Source organism: Ostrea edulis, chromosome 2 (assembly GCF_947568905.1).
Source record: "Ostrea edulis chromosome 2, xbOstEdul1.1, whole genome shotgun sequence".
In the NCBI taxonomy this organism is placed as follows: Eukaryota; Metazoa; Mollusca; class Bivalvia; order Ostreida; family Ostreidae; genus Ostrea; species Ostrea edulis.
In genome coordinates, this window is record NC_079165.1 from 96,440,991 (window position 1) to 96,460,716 (window position 19,726).

Sequence of the window (19,726 nt, forward strand, 5' to 3'; positions counted from 1 at the left end):
TATTGATGCAGATATATATTTATTCCGAATAATATATCAACAGCACTTAACAACAAAACATTAAGTATAAATGTGTGTGGACGGAGTTCCCAGTATATCAAATAAAGAAGAATTATATAATACTATATATTTCTGGTACAACACTTTCTTGTATAGTGAGAAAATCTTGATTTAGGTATATGATTTTAAACGGAAAATTTCTTGTTAAAGCGAGTAAATTCCCCATTTGGTGCAAAAGCCAGTATGTTAACAAATAGCTGATGCTGAGAGTTATCTGGAATCCAATCAAAATGTAATTCTTCTGCCCGGGTATACACCGGAGACTGCACATCTGAACAGCCATCGCTTGAACCGACTGAGACTTGGTAAACAGTAGAACCATACTGACTAGGCAAGAAAACGTTGATCCAGCGAATCGAGTAATTTTCTCCTTTAGAATTTAATGATGCCGATCCTCCTGTAGAATAGAAAAATAAACATAACCTATATATTCCGTATTCGTTCAGTGGATACATTCTCTTATCAATGAAGAGCTGCACACAGTTGTCGCATGTTTTACCTGTTAAACTGGGTGGTCTGTTGTCCAGAACAAGAGAGGCATTTATGATTTGACTGTGGAACCCGCCTTTATTCATTGCTCGAACATCAACGTGGATGGTATCTGCTGCAATTGCGTGTATTATTTTTTGTGATGCACTATTACGCAGGCCGGTCGAGTTCCATGGTGCGATGACTACTTCGTTCTTTCGTATTCGAGTTTCGTAGTTGGATATACCAGCTTCATCTTTAAAGCCATTCCAAGAAAAGTCGATGTAGGTCAGGTTTGATTGTACTTCAACGTTTGGTTCACCAGTTAAAACAGTAAAGCGATTGTTTGGATAAAAAGAAAGAGACGAACGCTCAATTTTTGGTGGTTCGTGGTAGATTATGAAAGGCCCTGCCCTTCTTTCTCCCAAAAGCTGAACCTTATTTATGCATCTGACATATACTGATACCATGGCTCCATGATCAAACATCAGATTTGATAATTTGCACTCTGAATTATCAAGACTCCTTTGCCAACTTCTCGATGCTAATATACTCAAAGAACCTGAAATACACAGTTTGGGATTTGTATCTTAAATAAATTCATAATTTATGTAAAAGGCATGCTTCAATGTTAACTTACCGACAGAACAAGAACAAAATAAAATTCCACTTTCCTCCTCGCTCACATTCCAGGTGACTTTTATTTCAGTTTTGGCGATACTAGTATTCACGACAGGTTCTGTGAAATGTGTTGAAAGTGTTTCATTTTCTGTTACTTTTCCATTCATGGTCCTAATGATTTCCATGTCTTCCTTTGCCTCAATGTTCCGTATATCTACTCTTAAATTACTCACAATTGGTGGTGTATGATCTAGCATTATTACTTGTTCGAATTTTGACGACAGACCAGCATAGTTTCTTACTCTGGCTGTCAAATGGATGCGGCTGCCATGAGGAGCGTCAACTTCTATTATACCATGATTCAATTTGGAGAAAGGAGCAAGTGGCCTCACTTGGAAACCTCCTCGAGTTGTCCCTGCTCCAACTAGAAAATCTTGAACTCCGCTCTCAGAATCGAATATGAAACTGCAGATAGATAGTAATCCAGGACTTACTTGACGTACCATCAAAGGAGATGTGGTGAGTGCAGACAAAGCACAACGATAGAGGCGTACTTGAATAGTTTCATGGACTATATGATGTCGGCTTAAAACTTTGAATCTCAATTCAACTTTTCCCTCATATATTGACAAATACTGATGTTCTGTCGAGGAACTTGAGAGTGCATTTTGTGACATGTGTAAAAGCATTGTTTCGTTTCCAATGTGCAATTTCAGTTTGTTGAACTGCACATCCCCTGGAATATCCACTACAACTTTGTAGATGCCATTCTTTATGGAGGTAAAGCTACCTTTTACAATTACTTTCTTTAGGCCATGCATCGTTTTGTGCATTATGTTCGTGGAATAATTAAATTTGATTTCTTCAAATTTTTGGCATTTAATTCCAAAGGGTGGTGTATTATCAATCCTTACTGAATGTGAACTAACATATGGGGTGGAATGACGCATTGCATCGTATGCGCGTACTTTGACGCAGTAACTTGCGTTGTGCTTAAGGTTAAGGTCATTAAATGTAAAGTGAGAAGACATGGCTACCGATTCAACTTTCCGGATTAAAGCACCATTGTTTTCTTCATAAACACCTACTTCATAGGAATCAACAAAAGACTGATGATCTTCAAACCCATGCCACGATGTGGAAAGTGTAGTGTTTGAGGACTGATAAAAAAGGTTCCGAAAATGTTTTGTATTGTACACAGTGCCAGGCACAGGGAGCTGAGTATCAACGAGTATTCCGTCGGACACTGCAGTGGTTTCCAAGCCCAGGTTGTTTTTAGCGACGATGGTGAAGAAATATCTAGTTCCTGGTATCATTGTTTGAATAACCTCAACGGAAGATGTATTCACAGTCGTGCGTGGTATAAAATCATCAGCTAAAGTAAAAAGTGAAAGTGGGATTGCTAATGACACTACATGAACTTCTTAATTCTCTTCGATCTTGTAATAGATTTATCCTTTTTTCGAAGTAATAGTCATCTATATGAAAAAGTAATATATTAATGCAAGTAGGATTATTCTCTCTGGAACGTAAAAGTATATAATTAAGTAATAATTGTTATTAATAGATGTATTGTTGTGGAGTTCCTTACCGAATGGTCTTGTTCCTGCACTGAAATCGTAAGACGTAATGTAGGTTTGTCCCTCTGTAAACACACCATTCCAACATATCAGAAAAGGTCTAGAGATCTCAATAAAATCTATATCACTTTCACAATTATCTTCCGATTCAATAACTGAACGACCGCGTTTTATCGTTGGAGGCGTCAAATCAACTAAGAGGGGTGTTGATGAAAAGATGAGGAAGTCGCTTTCAGACATCCATGCTTTCACATAAAGGGTATAATGTTGCTCATGATTAAGGACTTTTTCTCTAGGTAAACAGTACACGATGTAAGTGTTTAAGCCGATATCATTCCATATATTTTCTTTCGTTCGATCAAATATTCCGCTTCCTGGGCTAGCCCCAGTTTCCCCTAGACTCCATTCATATCGCAAAACACTCCCCGGCGAATTTCCGTTTTTCTCCCAGTACCCTGATATGCAGCGAGAACTGGAAGTAATTTTTGCAGGTTTTCCGAGGCTCCCAAAATGAACTGAGATAGTAGGTCGAAGTTCAGATGAATCTGTTATTTCTCTACACGGAACGTTAATTTTATTTACACATTTTTGTCCTATAACAGCACAAGTACAATCGTTGTTGCAATAGTGGGAGACACATGAATATCTCTGAAGTTTAAGGTACCCTCTCATATGCGTTACGTCGGACGCTATGAGAATCACAGACACTTTCCCGGTTGTACTCCTTAAACCAACATTATTAACTGCAGTGATGGATAAAACTATGATATCATTATTGCTGATCTCTGTGGACAAATTCAGTGCTAAGGACTGTTGGCCTTTGGTGGAGTGTTTAACAATTACGGAACCATTCGATAATTCATCCCCCGAGTAGGACTGGCTAACACTTATGTGATATTCACTAAGGCCAGATTCAAAATCGTCAAAACCGTACCATGCTAGGTGAACTCTGGTGATGTGTCCGATATTATGCCATGACATAGGATTCTTGAATCCACCCAGTGTTGGTGGAGAAGAGTCAACCAGTAAGTGATAAGATATTTCTGTTGTACAAAGTCCGGCGCCGTTACAGGCGGACACTTTTGCGATGTAAGAATCCCCTGACGTTAAAATCGTTTCATTGATAGAAGTTATCATTAACTGGCGTTCACTACCAATATCATTCTCTTCGAGTATTACATGTCCATTTTTATTGACCTCTATAATGACATGATGTCTTATTATAGAACTCTCCAAATCTTCAAATTGCCATCGAACTTTGATCACAGAATTGTCGAACTGAGTATCATTTACCAATGATAATCCATCAGTAATGAATTCAGGTCGTACGATCACTGTAGGAGGACTGCTGTCAATCTGAAACTTTGGAGATGAGCGTTCTGTAAATAATCCAACCCTGTTAAATGCACGCACAGTCAGATAAAGATTTGTGGAATTGGGTAGGCTTAGTCCGGTTCTTGTGATTCGGTTTGACAGCATGATGTTCTGAAAGTGTTTTATCTGACAGTTACCGGGACGTATACCAATGCACCACTCAAAATGATCGATATCAGAGTGGGGATCCACGAAACCCACCCATAAGGCTGATATTGAACTGCTGTAAAAGAATTAAAACACATTAGTGTGTTGTAGACTTCCACCCATAAGGCTGATATTGAACTGCTGTGAAAGAATTAAAACACATTAGTGTGTTGTAGACTTCCACCCACTTAGTGTGTTGTAGACTTCCACCCATAAGGCTGATATTGAACTGCTGTGAAAGAATTAAAACACATTAGTGTGTTGCAGACTTCCGCCCATAAAGCTGATATTGAAAAACAAAAGATTTAAAACACATCAGTGTGCTGCAGACTTCCTCTCTGTTATGTTTAGCTTACATCGTTTTATTATATGTACCTGTGAGGCAGATATGGTTCGTGTTGATCGCTGGATCCAACATACACAAGTCCTGGTACTGGAGGGGAATCGTCCATGATTATTCCATCGCTCGATACAGAGGTACAAAGACCACCATAATTACACGCCTTCACGGTTGAAAAGTACTTTACACCGGGCTCAAACACGCTGTGCCATGAAAACTCTGCCATCACAAATATGTATGTAACTTACACATGCCGTTAGAATTATGCATAACACATGAAGTTGTTCTTTCCTTTTATATTCAAATACCTTTTAGGAGCCCAACATTGCAAGCTGGAAATACATCAAAGGTGAAAGGTTTCGTTCCCATTCCTACTTCATAGAAATGAATTCCTGAGTGGGGATCAAGAAACGCTGTCCAATGGCAATGATAAATCCTTGTATCATTTTGGAAGTCATTATCATCCTAAACAATGAACCCAGTAAAAAATGATATTTGTTCCTCTAAGACACAGAGAACTAAATTTGAAATTATTTCTAAAAGCTTCATTGTGAAAGATTATAAGACTCTCTTATGAGTAGCCATGAAATATAAGGTGATTCCACCCGAGGATTCCAAAAAAGCTGTGAAACCCGAGGCTTTGCTGAGGGTTTTACAGCTTTTTTCAACCCCGAGGGTGGAATCATCTTAATATTTCATGGCTACTTATAAGAGAATATTTTTCTCTCACATTTCTAGAAATTTTCCGTTTTCTTTGTGCCTAGTGACGCCATTTTGAGAATTTTCCAATTATTTAATTTTTCGCCGTAAATTAAAAATAACACCAGAATCGAAATCTACGACCTTCAATTTGGCAACTATGTTGCCGATAAAAAATCGGCCGACGAGTGTCTAAGTGAATTGTATTAGAGTTATTCCTCTTTGAATAAATGAATAATCAGGGTGATGCGTGACGTAACTCGACAGTCCATCAGCGCAAAACATTTTGACAGACCTAATCAGAATATGAATCCACAACTGCACGTTTCTTCTTAGAGGAACATTGATATTTTGACTGCGGATAACTCCGTTTGCCTGATCGGGATGTGGGGCTCACGGCGGGTGTGACCGGTCGACAGGGGATGCTTACTCCTCCTGGGCACCTGGTCCCACCTCTGGTGCGTCCAGGGGTCCGTGTTTGACCGGCTGTCTATTTTGTGTTGCTTGTGGGAGTTATGAGATTGATCACTGTTCGTTATCTTCACCTTGCATTGATATTAATTGAGCAGTTATTTAATGACGAGTGTGTGAAGAGATATTCCAAGTGGTTGTTGTTGGTGGATATGGGCATGGCTAGACTTTCGTTTTCCACGCGTGCAAGGACTCGAGTCTCATGGATATTGAAGGCACTTATTTCACCTGAGACACATATAGGGACAGTAGACGTTGACAGAGTGAATGTGGGGGTAGGCCTAGAACTAATAGACAGTGTGGGCAGGGTTTCTGTGAACTGGCATAAAGCACCGGATGACATAGAACTCGACAACATTTGTGTGAGGAATTTGTGACTGTTGTTGAGTGAGCAGTAATTGTTCAAGGAATGTGTATTTTTGTGTCTGGTCACATACACCTGGAGATGATCATGGACATTACAATCTGTCATTTTTTGAACAAGACTTTTTCAAAATCTAGGCTTAGTGTTCGTCAATCGAGGTAAGTTGCAGGCTAGTTGTGTATTGATTATGACGTCATGGGATATGTAAGATAAACGTCACGTAATATGAAAGATAGAAATATCTTACATACCTTTTTTTCATAGAATATCTGGATCTTACATACGTAGATATGAGAGAAAAATACATCATGTATACAGAAAACAGTTCAACGTGTATACAAGTCATTAAAAAAGGAGAAACATTAAATTCACACACCATCAAAGAACGCACACCATCTCTCACAATTCCCTTTTGGGGTGGTGATTTGTCAAACATAAATGGCTCCGATGCTGTTACAATGTGAAGTCCAGCATTATTCACAACCTGAACAAAAATCCCAATAAATGTTAATTTTCAATAAGAGATGGAAATTTGAAATTTTAATGACATGGCTGAAAAAGTAAAACAAAGGACTCAAAAAACCGAAAACAAACATATTCTTATAAATACCACATGTCTGGTATTGAATTACCTTCAAAATACCGTAATATTGATATCCATCAATCATTAATTCCGACTGATTTATTCTAGTAAACGATCCTTCAATAGACCTAAAGTCTATCACATCAACAGAATCATTTGTTGAACCAACACCTAGAAGAAATTGTTGTATACCACTCTCCACATCTGTAAATCCTTCCCATTGAAATGAAATGATACCTCCCGAAAGAACTGTGTTTTCTGACCCGCCATTACCAATGGAAATTATTCCAACTTTAGGTGGCGATATATCTACTATTTTTCCGACGGAAGAAACGACTGTAGTATGACCGACAAGATCGATAGCTGAAAAATAAGCATGCCATGATAGAAAAATTGCTACAGATTTGGTACCGGAAACAGTAAGAACCAATTCCTTTCAAACTGGAAACCAAATATAATCTCTATTAATGAATACCATCATTCTTACCCTTGACTGTGGCAAAGTATGTCATTCCGTTTGTCAAATTCAAATTTGAAATTTTGATTGGCGTTTGCAATCCAGCATTTCTATACTGCAAGATATCCTGACCACCCTCAAATGACCCTGAAATATCATAAATGTATATATTCAAATGGTCATAATTATGACTGCACAATTCAGGGTCATTGGTTAATGCTTACCAATACAATATTCGTATCTGGCAATCCCACTTTCAATTGTTTTGATCTGCTTTTCTAAGTCTGAAAAACCAGACCAATGTAATTCCAATTCTTCATCATCTGTGAGATATTTGTTGTGTGCATTCAGAATCTCAACTTCTCCTGGAAACGGTGGTGTATCATCGATTATAAATCCGTTTCCACAAAGAAATAATTCTTCAAGTTCTACTGTTGCATCATCAAGACGAACAAAAGTTGGGTTTGAATGGGCACATATGTAATACATTACACTGGACTTCAGTGACATTTTGGTAAACCGTCCAACTCCATCATGTGATGTAGTTGACTGAAGGCAGTTAAGATCAGTTTCGCAATCTTGATGTGGTAGCATCGGTTGCCTCATCAAATACCATGTAATTAATCTTCCATATTTCCCGTTTAAGAATCCATAGACCTTTTTACCAGGTAATGTTACGTCAACTTCGTTATCATGAAGAAGTTGCAACTTTTCTCCTAGATATTGACTACTTGCAAGGTTCGCAATAGTCGAAAAAGCATCTGACTCGGAATTTATTTCGTAAAGAATCTGCGATGAATATTCATTAGGATTTGATTTCATTTTAACATTTTGGCATGAAATAATTGCATGACCAGTAATACAAACTGCTTTAACACAAACATCCATCTTTCTGTGTTCATAGACGGAAAGCTTAAGCGGAAATGTATTCTGAAATGGAAATAAATCTTGAATACGTAAATAAAATACATATAGTACATATTTTCACATTTCAAATTAGTATATGTTTTTTCTTTTCAATCTACCTACATTTACAAATGGAAGGTCTAAATCAAAGGTGATTGGCAACCATGGTGTTAGGTGTTCACGATGTACATTGACAAATAATGCAGCAGCATAACCCAAGGCTTTTCCTGATTTACCACACAGGAATCTTTTGAAACCAATATTCAGCTTGGTCTCTCTTTGTTCTTTGTTGTTCGTGCTGATAGACGCTTGAATACTGTTTCCATCGTCTTCAGATTCTTCAATAACCACTGTCTCTGAGAATTTTCCAGGGAGGCACTTTTTTTGAAAGCATGGTCTTATAAGTGCACTGTAAGCATGACCTCTCTGCAACTGCAATCCACTGATGTGATATTGTGAAACATTTCCTAAAACTTTCATTGGATCGACGACTGTTTTAGATCCATTTTGGCCAACAAGAAAAAGGCCTCCTTGATAATGTGTTATCTGTGATCCAAAAGTAGGTTTAATTCTCCAAAATATATCAAATTTACTTTTACTGTACTGATAATGTTTTCCCTCTTGACAAGGTGAAATATAAACATTAGTACTAGTGTGAGAACTTCTATCTGTTGAGTAAAATATGGGATACGAAATCAGTGGAATGAACTGGTTCATCGATTTGTTTATCCAAAATATGTCCTTGCTGTCCAATTTGTTTCTATCTGCAAGCACTGTGTACACCGTAAACGTTTTCAGAGGATATCTAACTGAAAATGTGGAATGCGGGTTTGTAGTGTTTAAGGATAGTAATTCAATATACCGTCGAGTCCGACAAGAAATTCCAGTGTGAACATCGAGAGCTTTGGAAACAGTCTCGTTATCGATAACCGTAAAACCATCAGATATAGACATGGTAGATTGATGGCCAACAGTTGCCCGCACAATCGTATAATATTTCTTAAACGGTGTTAAATTTAAATTGTAAATACATTTTGTATCCAAAGATATGTTCTGGAAACCAATGGCGTTGTTGTTTGTTTTTGAGGAACCAATTCCTATGGCTAGAGACACCATCTGAATATGCCAAAGACCTCTCCATTCAAAGCATATCGTATCGTTTTGAAAAATAAAATCAACGTCCTCACCTGTAAAATAACGATCTGATTCTATTTCAATTATTGTTCCACTGGTCGGAGGAAATCGGGGAGGTAAAAGGAAAGAGTCTGTTTGAACTTCGACAAAATGACCTGCTCTATTGAAGACGTAGAGATGAAAGTAATATTCTGAGTCCTTTTTGGAATTGAGTTTCAAAACTCGATAAATGGGAAAATTGAAACATGCTGTGTAATTTCCAGGACACGTCTCTTTAATTTTTGCTTCTAGGATAGGAGTAAGGAGTTTTCCATCGGTACCTGTAAGATATATACATTACTCAACTTTCTATCTACATGTATATTACACAAAATAACAACATATCCTAAACGTTTTAAAGTGTATGTTTGCTCTTTCAAGGAAGTATGTGTCATACGCATACTCTTTGAAGAGTGGAATATTGTTATATCATTACCATATTTTATTAGTTTGTCATTTCAAAAATATTCCTGAGATGTGATACACAAATTTATGATTTATAAATACCTATCCGGAAAAGTATGGAGTCCATGGATTCCTTTTGCTCGGCTTCGATGAATGTATCATTGTTCCAACCCACAAATATTTCTTCTGAATATTGAAGGATTGATACTTTTCTTTTGTAGATAGGCGGCGTTTCGTCAATGATAAAAGGACCAAATTTCACAACGGTTTCAATATCTGCTTTGTTCATAACTTTTACGAATGTGTACATTGGAGAGCCGATACTTAACCCTAAATGCATACTTTGATACCCATCAAATTTATATGTTTTCATGAATGATATCAAATCGGGGGCCCTGTAAGTGCTCTCTGTCGTTCCAAATCCTATTTTGACGCCTCGAATTTGGGATTCCTGCTCAACCAATTTCCAAGAAAACTTCATTTTGTCAGAAGGGATATAGATGAACCAGTCTCCAGACGAATATTTTCGAATTTTGATGCACATAGCTGTAGAATATTCTGAATGATTTCTATACCTGTATATTTTGGGGAAATATTGTATTATTTGCATAGAAGCAGATCCATTGCAAATTTCTTGACATTCCTTTGTGTTTTCTAGTTCATAGACTGTCAGATTTTCCAGAACATGCCATGGTTTTCCATTAAAACATCCAATTGTAGGTCGTGCTTTAGATGACTCTAAAATGAAATCCTTCACTACAACTGGGGAAGAGTCCCGAGTAATGCCATCCGAGCAAACGACGTCAGATGGTTCTAAAGCATTGTTGAAAGCCAAAACAGAAAAATGATAGAGGTCATCGTATGGTAATGCTATTTCGAGGAAGTCATTTGCGGTTTCGTAAAATGTATTGTTTTTAGATATGAAATGAAGATTTGTGTTCATTTGCACAGATGTAAGACAATGATCACTTACACCAATCCGGTATTTCATAATTCCACTTTCATGGTCTATGAATCCACTCCACCTGACATTGACTGAATTTTCTCTGGTGTAATCAATATCAGGGTGTCCATTTGGTCCCTCAACTACCACGCCTTTGACAGGAGGAGAATCATCAGAAAGAATGTCCAGGTGCTGAATATTTACTAACCTTGCGCCATTTGTTGCTTTGACCGTAAAATAGTAAGCCCTATTATGTTGTCCAATATTTGTGTGGTTCTTTATCAGGTGATTGAATTCAATTCTATACAAGGAACTTTCACAAAGTCCAACACTTGGGCAGTAACAATTTTCCAACGACTTGCATGTCTGAAATATATATGTATGCAATAACATTTTGATTTAAATCAACTGTTATGACAATAATTGAAATGATTTCCAATTCCAGATTCAAGCGATATATGGTAATTTAAGAAAGAGTCGATCACAAAATCCTTACCTTGTTAACTAAAACCTGTACACCAACTGCTTTGTATGCCAGTTCATTTCCGCCTATCGATGTACCTAGAAAATATTCGAGAGAATAAAGTCCACTGTGAGGGTCATAAGCTTTGAATTCCAGGGTCATTTTTGACAGGTCCTTTGAATTATGGACAAATAATTGTTTTACGCCATCTTTTTCTAGCCAGATATCTTCAATATAAGGTACACTTGAATCCACGTGAAAAGTGATGTTTTCAGCAAGTGTATTTTGCATAATGTCCTCAGATTGTATCTGTATAGTGTGAGTGTCTCCATCTTTTATGTCAAAATCAACACAAAACCACTGGGCAGGAAAACCTGGAACTTGTACTTGTCTCGACATTGCTCTCTTCCCTTTGTACCATGAATAATAAAATGAAACAATTCCAAAGACATTGGGAGTTCCTGAAACTGACAAAGTCCCAATCTCTTGTTCATACACTCCATTGTAAAGTCCATGATAATCTCTCTGAATTTTACGGAGGAGGTTATATCCACGATTATAAGAATTATAATATCGATCTTTCCATGAAATACAGCTGTTTCCTCTGTGCGTTTGCCATGTAAAATTTGTTTGTAAACTAGCTGAATCTACTTTTAAATGATTTCTACTATTTATACGTATTTCAGAAGAGTTGTCAAACATTACGAGTCTTCTGGCAGACTTCACATTCCCAGCATTATCCAGTACTTCCAGTGAGATTCCATAAAGTGCAGGTTCCCGTGGTAGTAAAATACGGACAGAATCATTCAACAGTAAGTTGTGGGTTTGAATGGATTTTTCATCCATAATGAGTGTGTTCTTATCTATTTCTTTCGTGTCGTGGATGGTAACAGTGTAGCTTTTGATACCAGAAGCTTGATTGGGCCGTAGAGGAAAAGGATCTACCCAACCTGATATTTCAACGTTGACATTCGCCATCCGTGTTAGCCGTCCTGGTATTAAAATTATTGGTTCTTTCTTTCTTTTACAAGTTGCCTCTTCACTACAATGCTTCGGTGATGAAGAATCAAAGTTGACACAAACCTCATTTGATTCATTGACTCTATCATATATGATAGGACTGGATTCTGTATTTGAAAAATCTTGGTATTTCATGAATCCACCGCTCGATGTTTTATAGGTCAGACATAGCCTATCAAATATATATAATGACTTACTTTAATCGAAAGCATGTGATGAAAAAGATTAAAAAGCATAGTTTAGGAAGGTGAAGATAACGAACAGTGATCAATCTCATAACTGCTATACGCAATACAAAGTAGATAGTTGGGCAAACACGGACCCCTGGACACACCAGAGGTGGGATCAGGTGCCTAGGAGGAGTAAGCATCCCCTGTCGATCGGTCAGACCCACCGTGAGCCATATCCTGATCAGGTAAACGGAGTTATCCGTAGTCAAAATCAGTGTTCCAAGAACGGCCTAACAATTGGTATGAAATTATTCATACTTAGCTTAAAACTAGCGTTATCGCTAAATATGTAATCCTGGATAAATAAAGGCTTTATTATTATTATTATTATATAAACAAGTCAGACAGTATTTGACCTAATGATAGGTTGTATTGACGAACTAGATCGTTATAACGACCATAGAATTTGCGAAATGCTGACTTCAATCGAAACTGTTGAAACCCCTGCATCATCAACAGTAGCTTGCCTCGATTTAAAAACTGACTATACGCAGGAAACACATTTTCGACATTAATGGATAATTTTGAAGAGAAAACAATATTAGAAATGTTTACCTTTCTCCATCTAACATATACCAGCTCGTCTGTTTGTAAATTGTTTGGTTGCAATCGATCGGGTGATCTGCTTTTGGATGTGTATCGCTCATTCTATTTGTGCATGTTCTTTCATCAATTAATTCCATGATACTTAGCACATATTTTGCTCCTGTAAAAATCAGAAAGGGAAGGGGAAAGGAACTGAATTAAACATTCTTGCATGCAAAGCAGATGAATAGGTAAAGAGTACTATTTTCAGGTTTCTTTATAATGCTTAATTTAGACATGACATTTTCATGAAGATCCTTTCCTTTAACATTGTAGGATGTTAAGGTAATTCCACCCTTCTAGAATTATAGATTCAATCTTATACTTCATTGTTAATTCTTCAAATAATATATTTTAGTAACAAATAAAAATGATAAAATAAGTATTTTGCTGTATTAATAAAACTGTTATCAATTAGCACACATATACCTATTATCAACGTCAGAAGATTACAATTTTCCTTAAACAACATTATCAAAATTATAACGATATACAATAATTCATAAGAATTTCATGAAACTGTTTCTTTAAAAATATACAGAATGTTTGTGAAAAATAAAGGAAATCTATCGCATAATGGACTTCATTGATAATTTAATGAAAACAGAGTTATTGCCCTTGGATTCAATATCTTAAAACAAATAATTGTTAATTCATATATAACTTAAGACTTTTGAAATATTTTGTGGACAATAAGATATTTTACAGTAACTACAGAAAAAGACTCCAGCAAATTTATGTTCCTGCCATTCATAAATGTTATCAAATCTTTGACTTTGCGAAATCTTATGACGTCACAGGAGAGTGGATTGTTAACGTGTGAATTAAATAATCAAGAACACGTGGAACGGGTTTTCGTTACCTTGCAAATTTTCTTTGTTTAGTTGCACCTCTGAATGTACAAGACCAAACTGATACTCATATATATAATTTGGTTTGCTAGGTAAACTGTTTGGCATTTCAAACGTCATTGCAAACTTAAAGGACAGGGACGCAGGCTGAAAATTTATGTATGTAGATTGCTCATTCTCGCATTCTCCATTGGTTGTCGAGTTCCCAATCTCTCCTTTATTGCTTTCAGCACCCAACCGACAAGTGAGAATATGAGGCTTTTTGGTTACTGAAAATATTACAGCTTCAGTAGAAAAATGAAACATGAAATTTAGAACTTTTGCACAATTATATCAAAAGAATATAGATACAAATTAATTTTAAGTACCGTAAACAAATTATCTTGATGGATATAAACATATTAAAATTGGCATGTATAAGACTGGTATTTAACTTACGTTGACATTGTGCAAGGTTTGACGAAGACCTATAAAATCCCTTACTACACCTACAGTTCGTTGCCAAATTATCACCACAAGTACCTGGCCAACACCAGTTTTCCTTCCAGGAGCATGTCGCTAAAAAAGATGAGTGTATACTAGCACAAAAAAGAGATTAATCATTTATCTTAAACCTATTGTCGGTGGGAAGAATTCTTCTAGAAGAGTGTGAGCAGCGCATAGATCTCTGGGCCTTGTTAAAGACATTGTTTTGGCTTGAGAAAGAAAGTGACAAAGAAAGAGAAGAATACCATCACACTTCTTTTGATCAGGCGATGGCCAGTAAAGTGAAGACTGAGTCGCTGCTCCTTGTTGTTCGCATTTTAGGCACCGATAATGAAACCGAGAAGTGCAATTGGATGACAAACAATGGGGTGGAAGGGGACAGGATCTAGCTGAAAAAGTATTCAGTAGGATATAGAAGTTTACTTCTGCTGTTGATGCATGACCTGAAACTATTCATACAGAAATCCTTTGTTATTTTAAAGAATATGCTTTTTGTGCTATATTTAATGAAATAACCAACAAAGAAACTTTATTGACTTAGCATAGAAGAACTTTCTTTTCTATTACAAACCTTGTTTTTCGCAAATAAACGGTATAGTCATATCACATTTTACATCGTTCCATTTATACCCGTATTTGTTCCAGAGGATTACACAGTGTTCATTACCATTTCCATTACTTGGCTCCACTGTACACATTATGAAAGAAAGGTAATAGTATTGTTGCTGAGTTAATGTCGTATGATAGGAGTGATAACTCTTTCGTAAATATGAATTACTAAAAGTATTCTCATTTCACCGAAAAAGTATATTGAAACATTTTGTTCGAATATCTTCAATCCATGTCCATTGCACAATATTGAAATACAGGTTCTCAAATTGAATCAAATACTGATGACACAGTTTATGAATAGATATCCCATCCTCAATACAAAGATATAAACTAGAAAACCCCGAAATGCATAAAATGAATAAGATTCTGTTAAGCCTTTGTCTCCTTCCGTCATACCAACTGGGAATTTTAGTTTATATATTCCTGACAAAGTCAGAATGAATGATCCAACAAAAATTAACAAAATCATACAATCACAAGGTCAAACGGTTAAACATTTTCCGATGCTTCAAAAGATAATGTAAAAGTGGGTGATGCTGCTCAAATTCATTACATTTTTTCAATTCGAATTCCAGGTCAAGCAACACTATTTACAGTCAAGGCTATACAAATGGCATTTGATTTTTAAACGTACCATCCTTACAGAAAAGCTTTACTATTTTTCAAAATTATCTTTCCTGTTTATTATGCTTGCGAAATGTGAACGTGGATCAGCCATATAGTTTAAACATTCTAAAAGTTTTGCACTAGGCCGAATTTCATAGAAGATTCAATATGTTTTGTATGGCATGTCAAACGTTGCAATGTTTGATCTTTTCCGTTTGTATTGTATAATTTTCCATTTGTATTCTATATTTCCCATTTGCATTGTATAATTTTTCATTTGCATTGTATAATTTCCATTTGTATTGTATAATTTTCCATTTGCATTGTATAATTTTCCATTTGTATTCTATATTTTCCATTTGTATTGTATAATTTTTCATTTGTATTCTATATTTTTCATTTGTATTATATGGTTTTTTCGTTTGCATTGTATAATTTCCATTTGCATTGCAAAATCTTTCATTTGTATTGCATCCGAGGGATTGTTTATTTTGATTTGTTACGAAGGATTTCATTAGTTTAGGTCCCATTTATATTTAGCCGTCACATGTGACGTACCACAAATAGACTTACTATGTTCAGCATACAGTTGCGTAGCAGTGTGGGTTCTTTAATGTGCCAACGCTTGTCGGAATGTCTGCTTTTAATGTCACATTATCAGAGAGACCCGTGATTCTCACTTTTAAATAGCCATGCGTATGGGGAAGTATTAACTATAGTTACGTCTAAGGTTTGATGCAGCCATGACACGAGTAGAACTCGAACATGCGACCTCACGGTTACGAACCAAAGGGTATATCACTGAACTACCGCGACCGGTTCCATATAGGACTAGTTGAACATGCATGTAGCTAGCAATGGCGAATCTTGCGCCGGGAGACACCCCCTCCTCCCTTCACAAAATATGATATTTTGTTTATTTTGTATAGAAATATCGAAAAACAAAAGCATTAATGTACGTTTTATTTTGTCAGAAAGCACTTGTTTCAGGGGACTCCCCCCCAGGCTTTGCCCTGGACACACTAGGTCCCCAGACATACAGCAGTTTAGTACTGCATCCTTTCGTTCAGAATTATACCTAGATCAGCCAGTGGTTAAGCACGTGCCTAGTTTGAATATGCTGATCACATTAGGCGCATAAAAGCGATACATTAATTTGGGGGTGTTACGCCATTGCATTTAGCAAATACGGTACATTCCTGCGAAACGTGGCTCCTGAACTTGACCTCTTCAACATCTCGCGCATTACCAAATTCGATAAACGATATAACTTTTAAAAGATAAATCCATTGAATAGTTGTAACAAACCAAACTCGATGTTAACAATTGGTGGGGACCCAAGGGCCGAAGTCACCCGAATCTTCTGAATTCTGACTAAATAAAATGTGCATGCTTTTCTGGACAGTTCTATAAAAAAAATCATTATTTGAGGGGGTGGGGGGTGGTGTCATTGCTAGAGCTAGCTACGTATTTTTAAAAATAACTAGTCCTGTATGGACCTGATCGCGGTAGCTCAGTGATATATCGCTTGGTTTGTGGGCGGGAGGTTGTGAGTTCGAGAACGCTCCTGCCATTGCCTAAGACATAAACAAAGACAATGATTGCTCCTTTGCCAAACATTCGGCATTTAAAAGTGAGAATCACGGGTCTTTCCGATATGACCTTTAAAACAGATATTCCATGTCGCTGCAGGCGTTGGCACGATAAGGAACCGTCATTGCTACGGCCCTGTGCGCTAAGCATGTCTACATGTTTGTGGTACATCAGTGAACAATTCTCAAAGCAACGTTAACTAATGAAATCCTTCGTAACAAATCAAAATAAACAATCCATGGGATACAATGCAAATGAAAAATTATACAATATAAATGGAATATATACAATACTAATGAAAATTTATGCAATACAAATGGAAAATATAGAATACAAATGGGAAATTATACAATACAAATGGAAAATTATACAATACAAATGAAAATTTTTACAATACAAATGGAAATTATGCAATGCAAATGAAAATTATACAATGCAAATGGAAAACATAGAATACGAATGGAAAATTATACAATACAAATGGAAAAGATCAAATATTGCAACGTTTGGCATGCCATAGTTTTGATACATTTACGTTTTTACATATTTTGTGTATAAAAATGATTATATTCATGGATCGTCAGATAGGATCACAACCCCTCTGGTACACAATAGATTATCGTGGTTGTGTTCTACTAAAGGGTAGGGTCATTACGTGCCACTACGACCACCTAAAAACTTTCAACTCAAAGCCGATATCACCACTTCGGATTAAAACTCCAAATAAACAAACACAACACTAGAATGCTTGCATATAAATTTGAATGCTAATTACAACAAGTGTATATTTAAACGGCTAATTGTTGAATTTTAATATTAAGATCAAATTCAATGCCATCCAACTCAACAATAAGCACACAAACCCCAATTTTCTCTACGATTTGGTTTGTAAATCGTCATTTACAGTATGTAGGAAATAAAAGTATGCTTTGCAAAATGTTTGAAGATTTTCATACAGTGAAATGAACATTGTTATAAATGACATATTTGGTGGTGTAATGAAAGGTGAAGATAACGAACAGTGATCAATCTTATAACTCCTATAAGCAATACAAAGCAGAGAGTTGGGCAAACACGGACCCTTGGATATACCATTGGGATAAGGTGCCTAGGAGGAGTAAGCATACCCTGTCGACCGATCACACCCGCCGTGAGCCCTATATCTTGATCAGGTAAACGGAGTTATCCGTAGTCAAAATCAGTTTGCCAAGAACGGCCTAACAATCGGCATGAAACACATTGTAAAAGGTTCAATATAAAAACCTAGACTAACTCCTCGACTTTTACATTTTAAAACAACATTTCCCGACCTCGGTGGTTATCCTGCGACATCCATGAATACGTGAACTTTACTACTTAATTATTGCATGAAAACTCCATATGAAATTGCTTTTGGTCGGTACCAATTTTGAAATTGAATTTGTGAAATGTTTCATTGCATGACTATTATTTAGAAAAAGAAATTGAAAATGGTGAACAAGAGGCAGAATTATAGGGCTAATGATCCAGTCTTCTATCGCACATGGCGTACATTATCCAAGTTTTCTGAATGAATAGAATTTGATTCATCCCACATTGGAAAGAAGAAATAACAAAAATAGTGAAAATATTGATTGAATGATTGGGAATAAAAATATTTGAAGTTTAGTTTTAAAAGTATTGATATTCGCATAAAGGAAGATAAAGCACACTTTATATTCCAAAAATTACGACACTTGTAATAAAATCTAAGCACATGATTATAATACAAACACGGGCTCCAGTATTTCCAGCTCATAGCAGTAGATCCAGATCCATCCCATTCCCAGTTTGAGTTACGTAGATTAGTTCCTCCAGTCCACACAAACTTCTCACCAGTGACCAGACCTGTTTGAAAGAATTGCAGAAAAATGTCACTTTGTCTTTTTTGAATATACACATGTAGTAAACATGTAAGGTTTATTAGTACTGAGGTAATTGGAAATAATATATGAGTATACAGTGTTAATTAAGCGTAATAGTATAATTATTAAGATAAGTCATATCCGAAAATTATATTAAATAAATCTTTGGTATTGATAAATTTTGCCCATTATCTAGACTTAGTGTATGAAGCATCATTTTGAAATACCTTGAATGAAGGATTGGACTTCGAGATTTTCTATATTTAGAAGATATCCTCCTTGCCCTCTACAGAAACTTCCTGCGTCGGCCCATGTCTTTGATTCTCGATATAGGCGGTAACATTTATCATTGTATTTTTGCCAACCATTATCACAAAAGAAACCCAAAGCAAAACCTAATGAAACATAAATAAGCTTTATTTGAATGGGGGAACACTTCGGTTTAAATTCCTTTGAAAATACATCTTATTCAAAAATTGATCCTTGATAAACTCATTGAATTTAGTAGTTGAACGACTGAGAAAAGAAGTTATCCGTTCAATTAACACATGTACATGAAAGATTATTGATAAAATTGCAACCAACCACGTATATGTATTGCAGGGAAATATTCATTACTAGTGGCTTAGGAATATAGCCACCTCTCTAAGAGGGATGATTTGCCAAATTTACATAAATTACGATAATTAAAGATATCTTTAATTATTTGAAGATATCATCAATTCATTTGATGCGTGCTAAAATTAAATTGAAGAGAGCAAACATTCAATTAATGCGCGAATAGATTCAATTAATGCCTGTAATAA

At 36.2% G+C, this 19,726-nt stretch overlaps 1 protein-coding gene across 2 annotated transcripts in view; it reads right to left on the reverse strand.

Annotated features, from left to right (window-relative positions):
• Positions 1–19,726, reverse strand: part of LOC125678195 (uncharacterized) — a 58,685-nt gene continuing 38,959 nt past the window's right edge. Inside the window, exons 2-21 of one of the 2 annotated variants that reach the window (XM_056155675.1) lie at positions 19,148–19,315; positions 18,790–18,903; positions 14,798–14,914; positions 14,472–14,615; positions 14,179–14,298; positions 13,752–14,009; positions 12,860–13,010; positions 11,088–12,246; positions 9,751–10,957; positions 8,194–9,524; positions 7,389–8,094; positions 7,195–7,311; positions 6,757–7,070; positions 6,501–6,608; positions 4,899–5,055; positions 4,626–4,809; positions 2,741–4,326; positions 1,169–2,524; positions 560–1,090; positions 1–457 (exon numbers count right to left, since the gene is read on the reverse strand). In XM_056155675.1, the coding sequence (XP_056011650.1) occupies positions 186–457; positions 560–1,090; positions 1,169–2,524; positions 2,741–4,326; positions 4,626–4,809; positions 4,899–5,055; positions 6,501–6,608; positions 6,757–7,070; positions 7,195–7,311; positions 7,389–8,094; positions 8,194–9,524; positions 9,751–10,957; positions 11,088–12,246; positions 12,860–13,010; positions 13,752–14,009; positions 14,179–14,298; positions 14,472–14,615; positions 14,798–14,914; positions 18,790–18,903; positions 19,148–19,315 (10,100 nt within the window). In that variant the 3' untranslated portion in view covers positions 1–185. The remainder of the gene's footprint in view (positions 458–559; positions 1,091–1,168; positions 2,525–2,740; positions 4,327–4,625; positions 4,810–4,898; positions 5,056–6,500; positions 6,609–6,756; positions 7,071–7,194; positions 7,312–7,388; positions 8,095–8,193; positions 9,525–9,750; positions 10,958–11,087; positions 12,247–12,859; positions 13,011–13,751; positions 14,010–14,178; positions 14,299–14,471; positions 14,616–14,797; positions 14,915–18,789; positions 18,904–19,147; positions 19,316–19,726) is intronic. The other variant, XM_056155676.1, reaches the window with a different exon arrangement.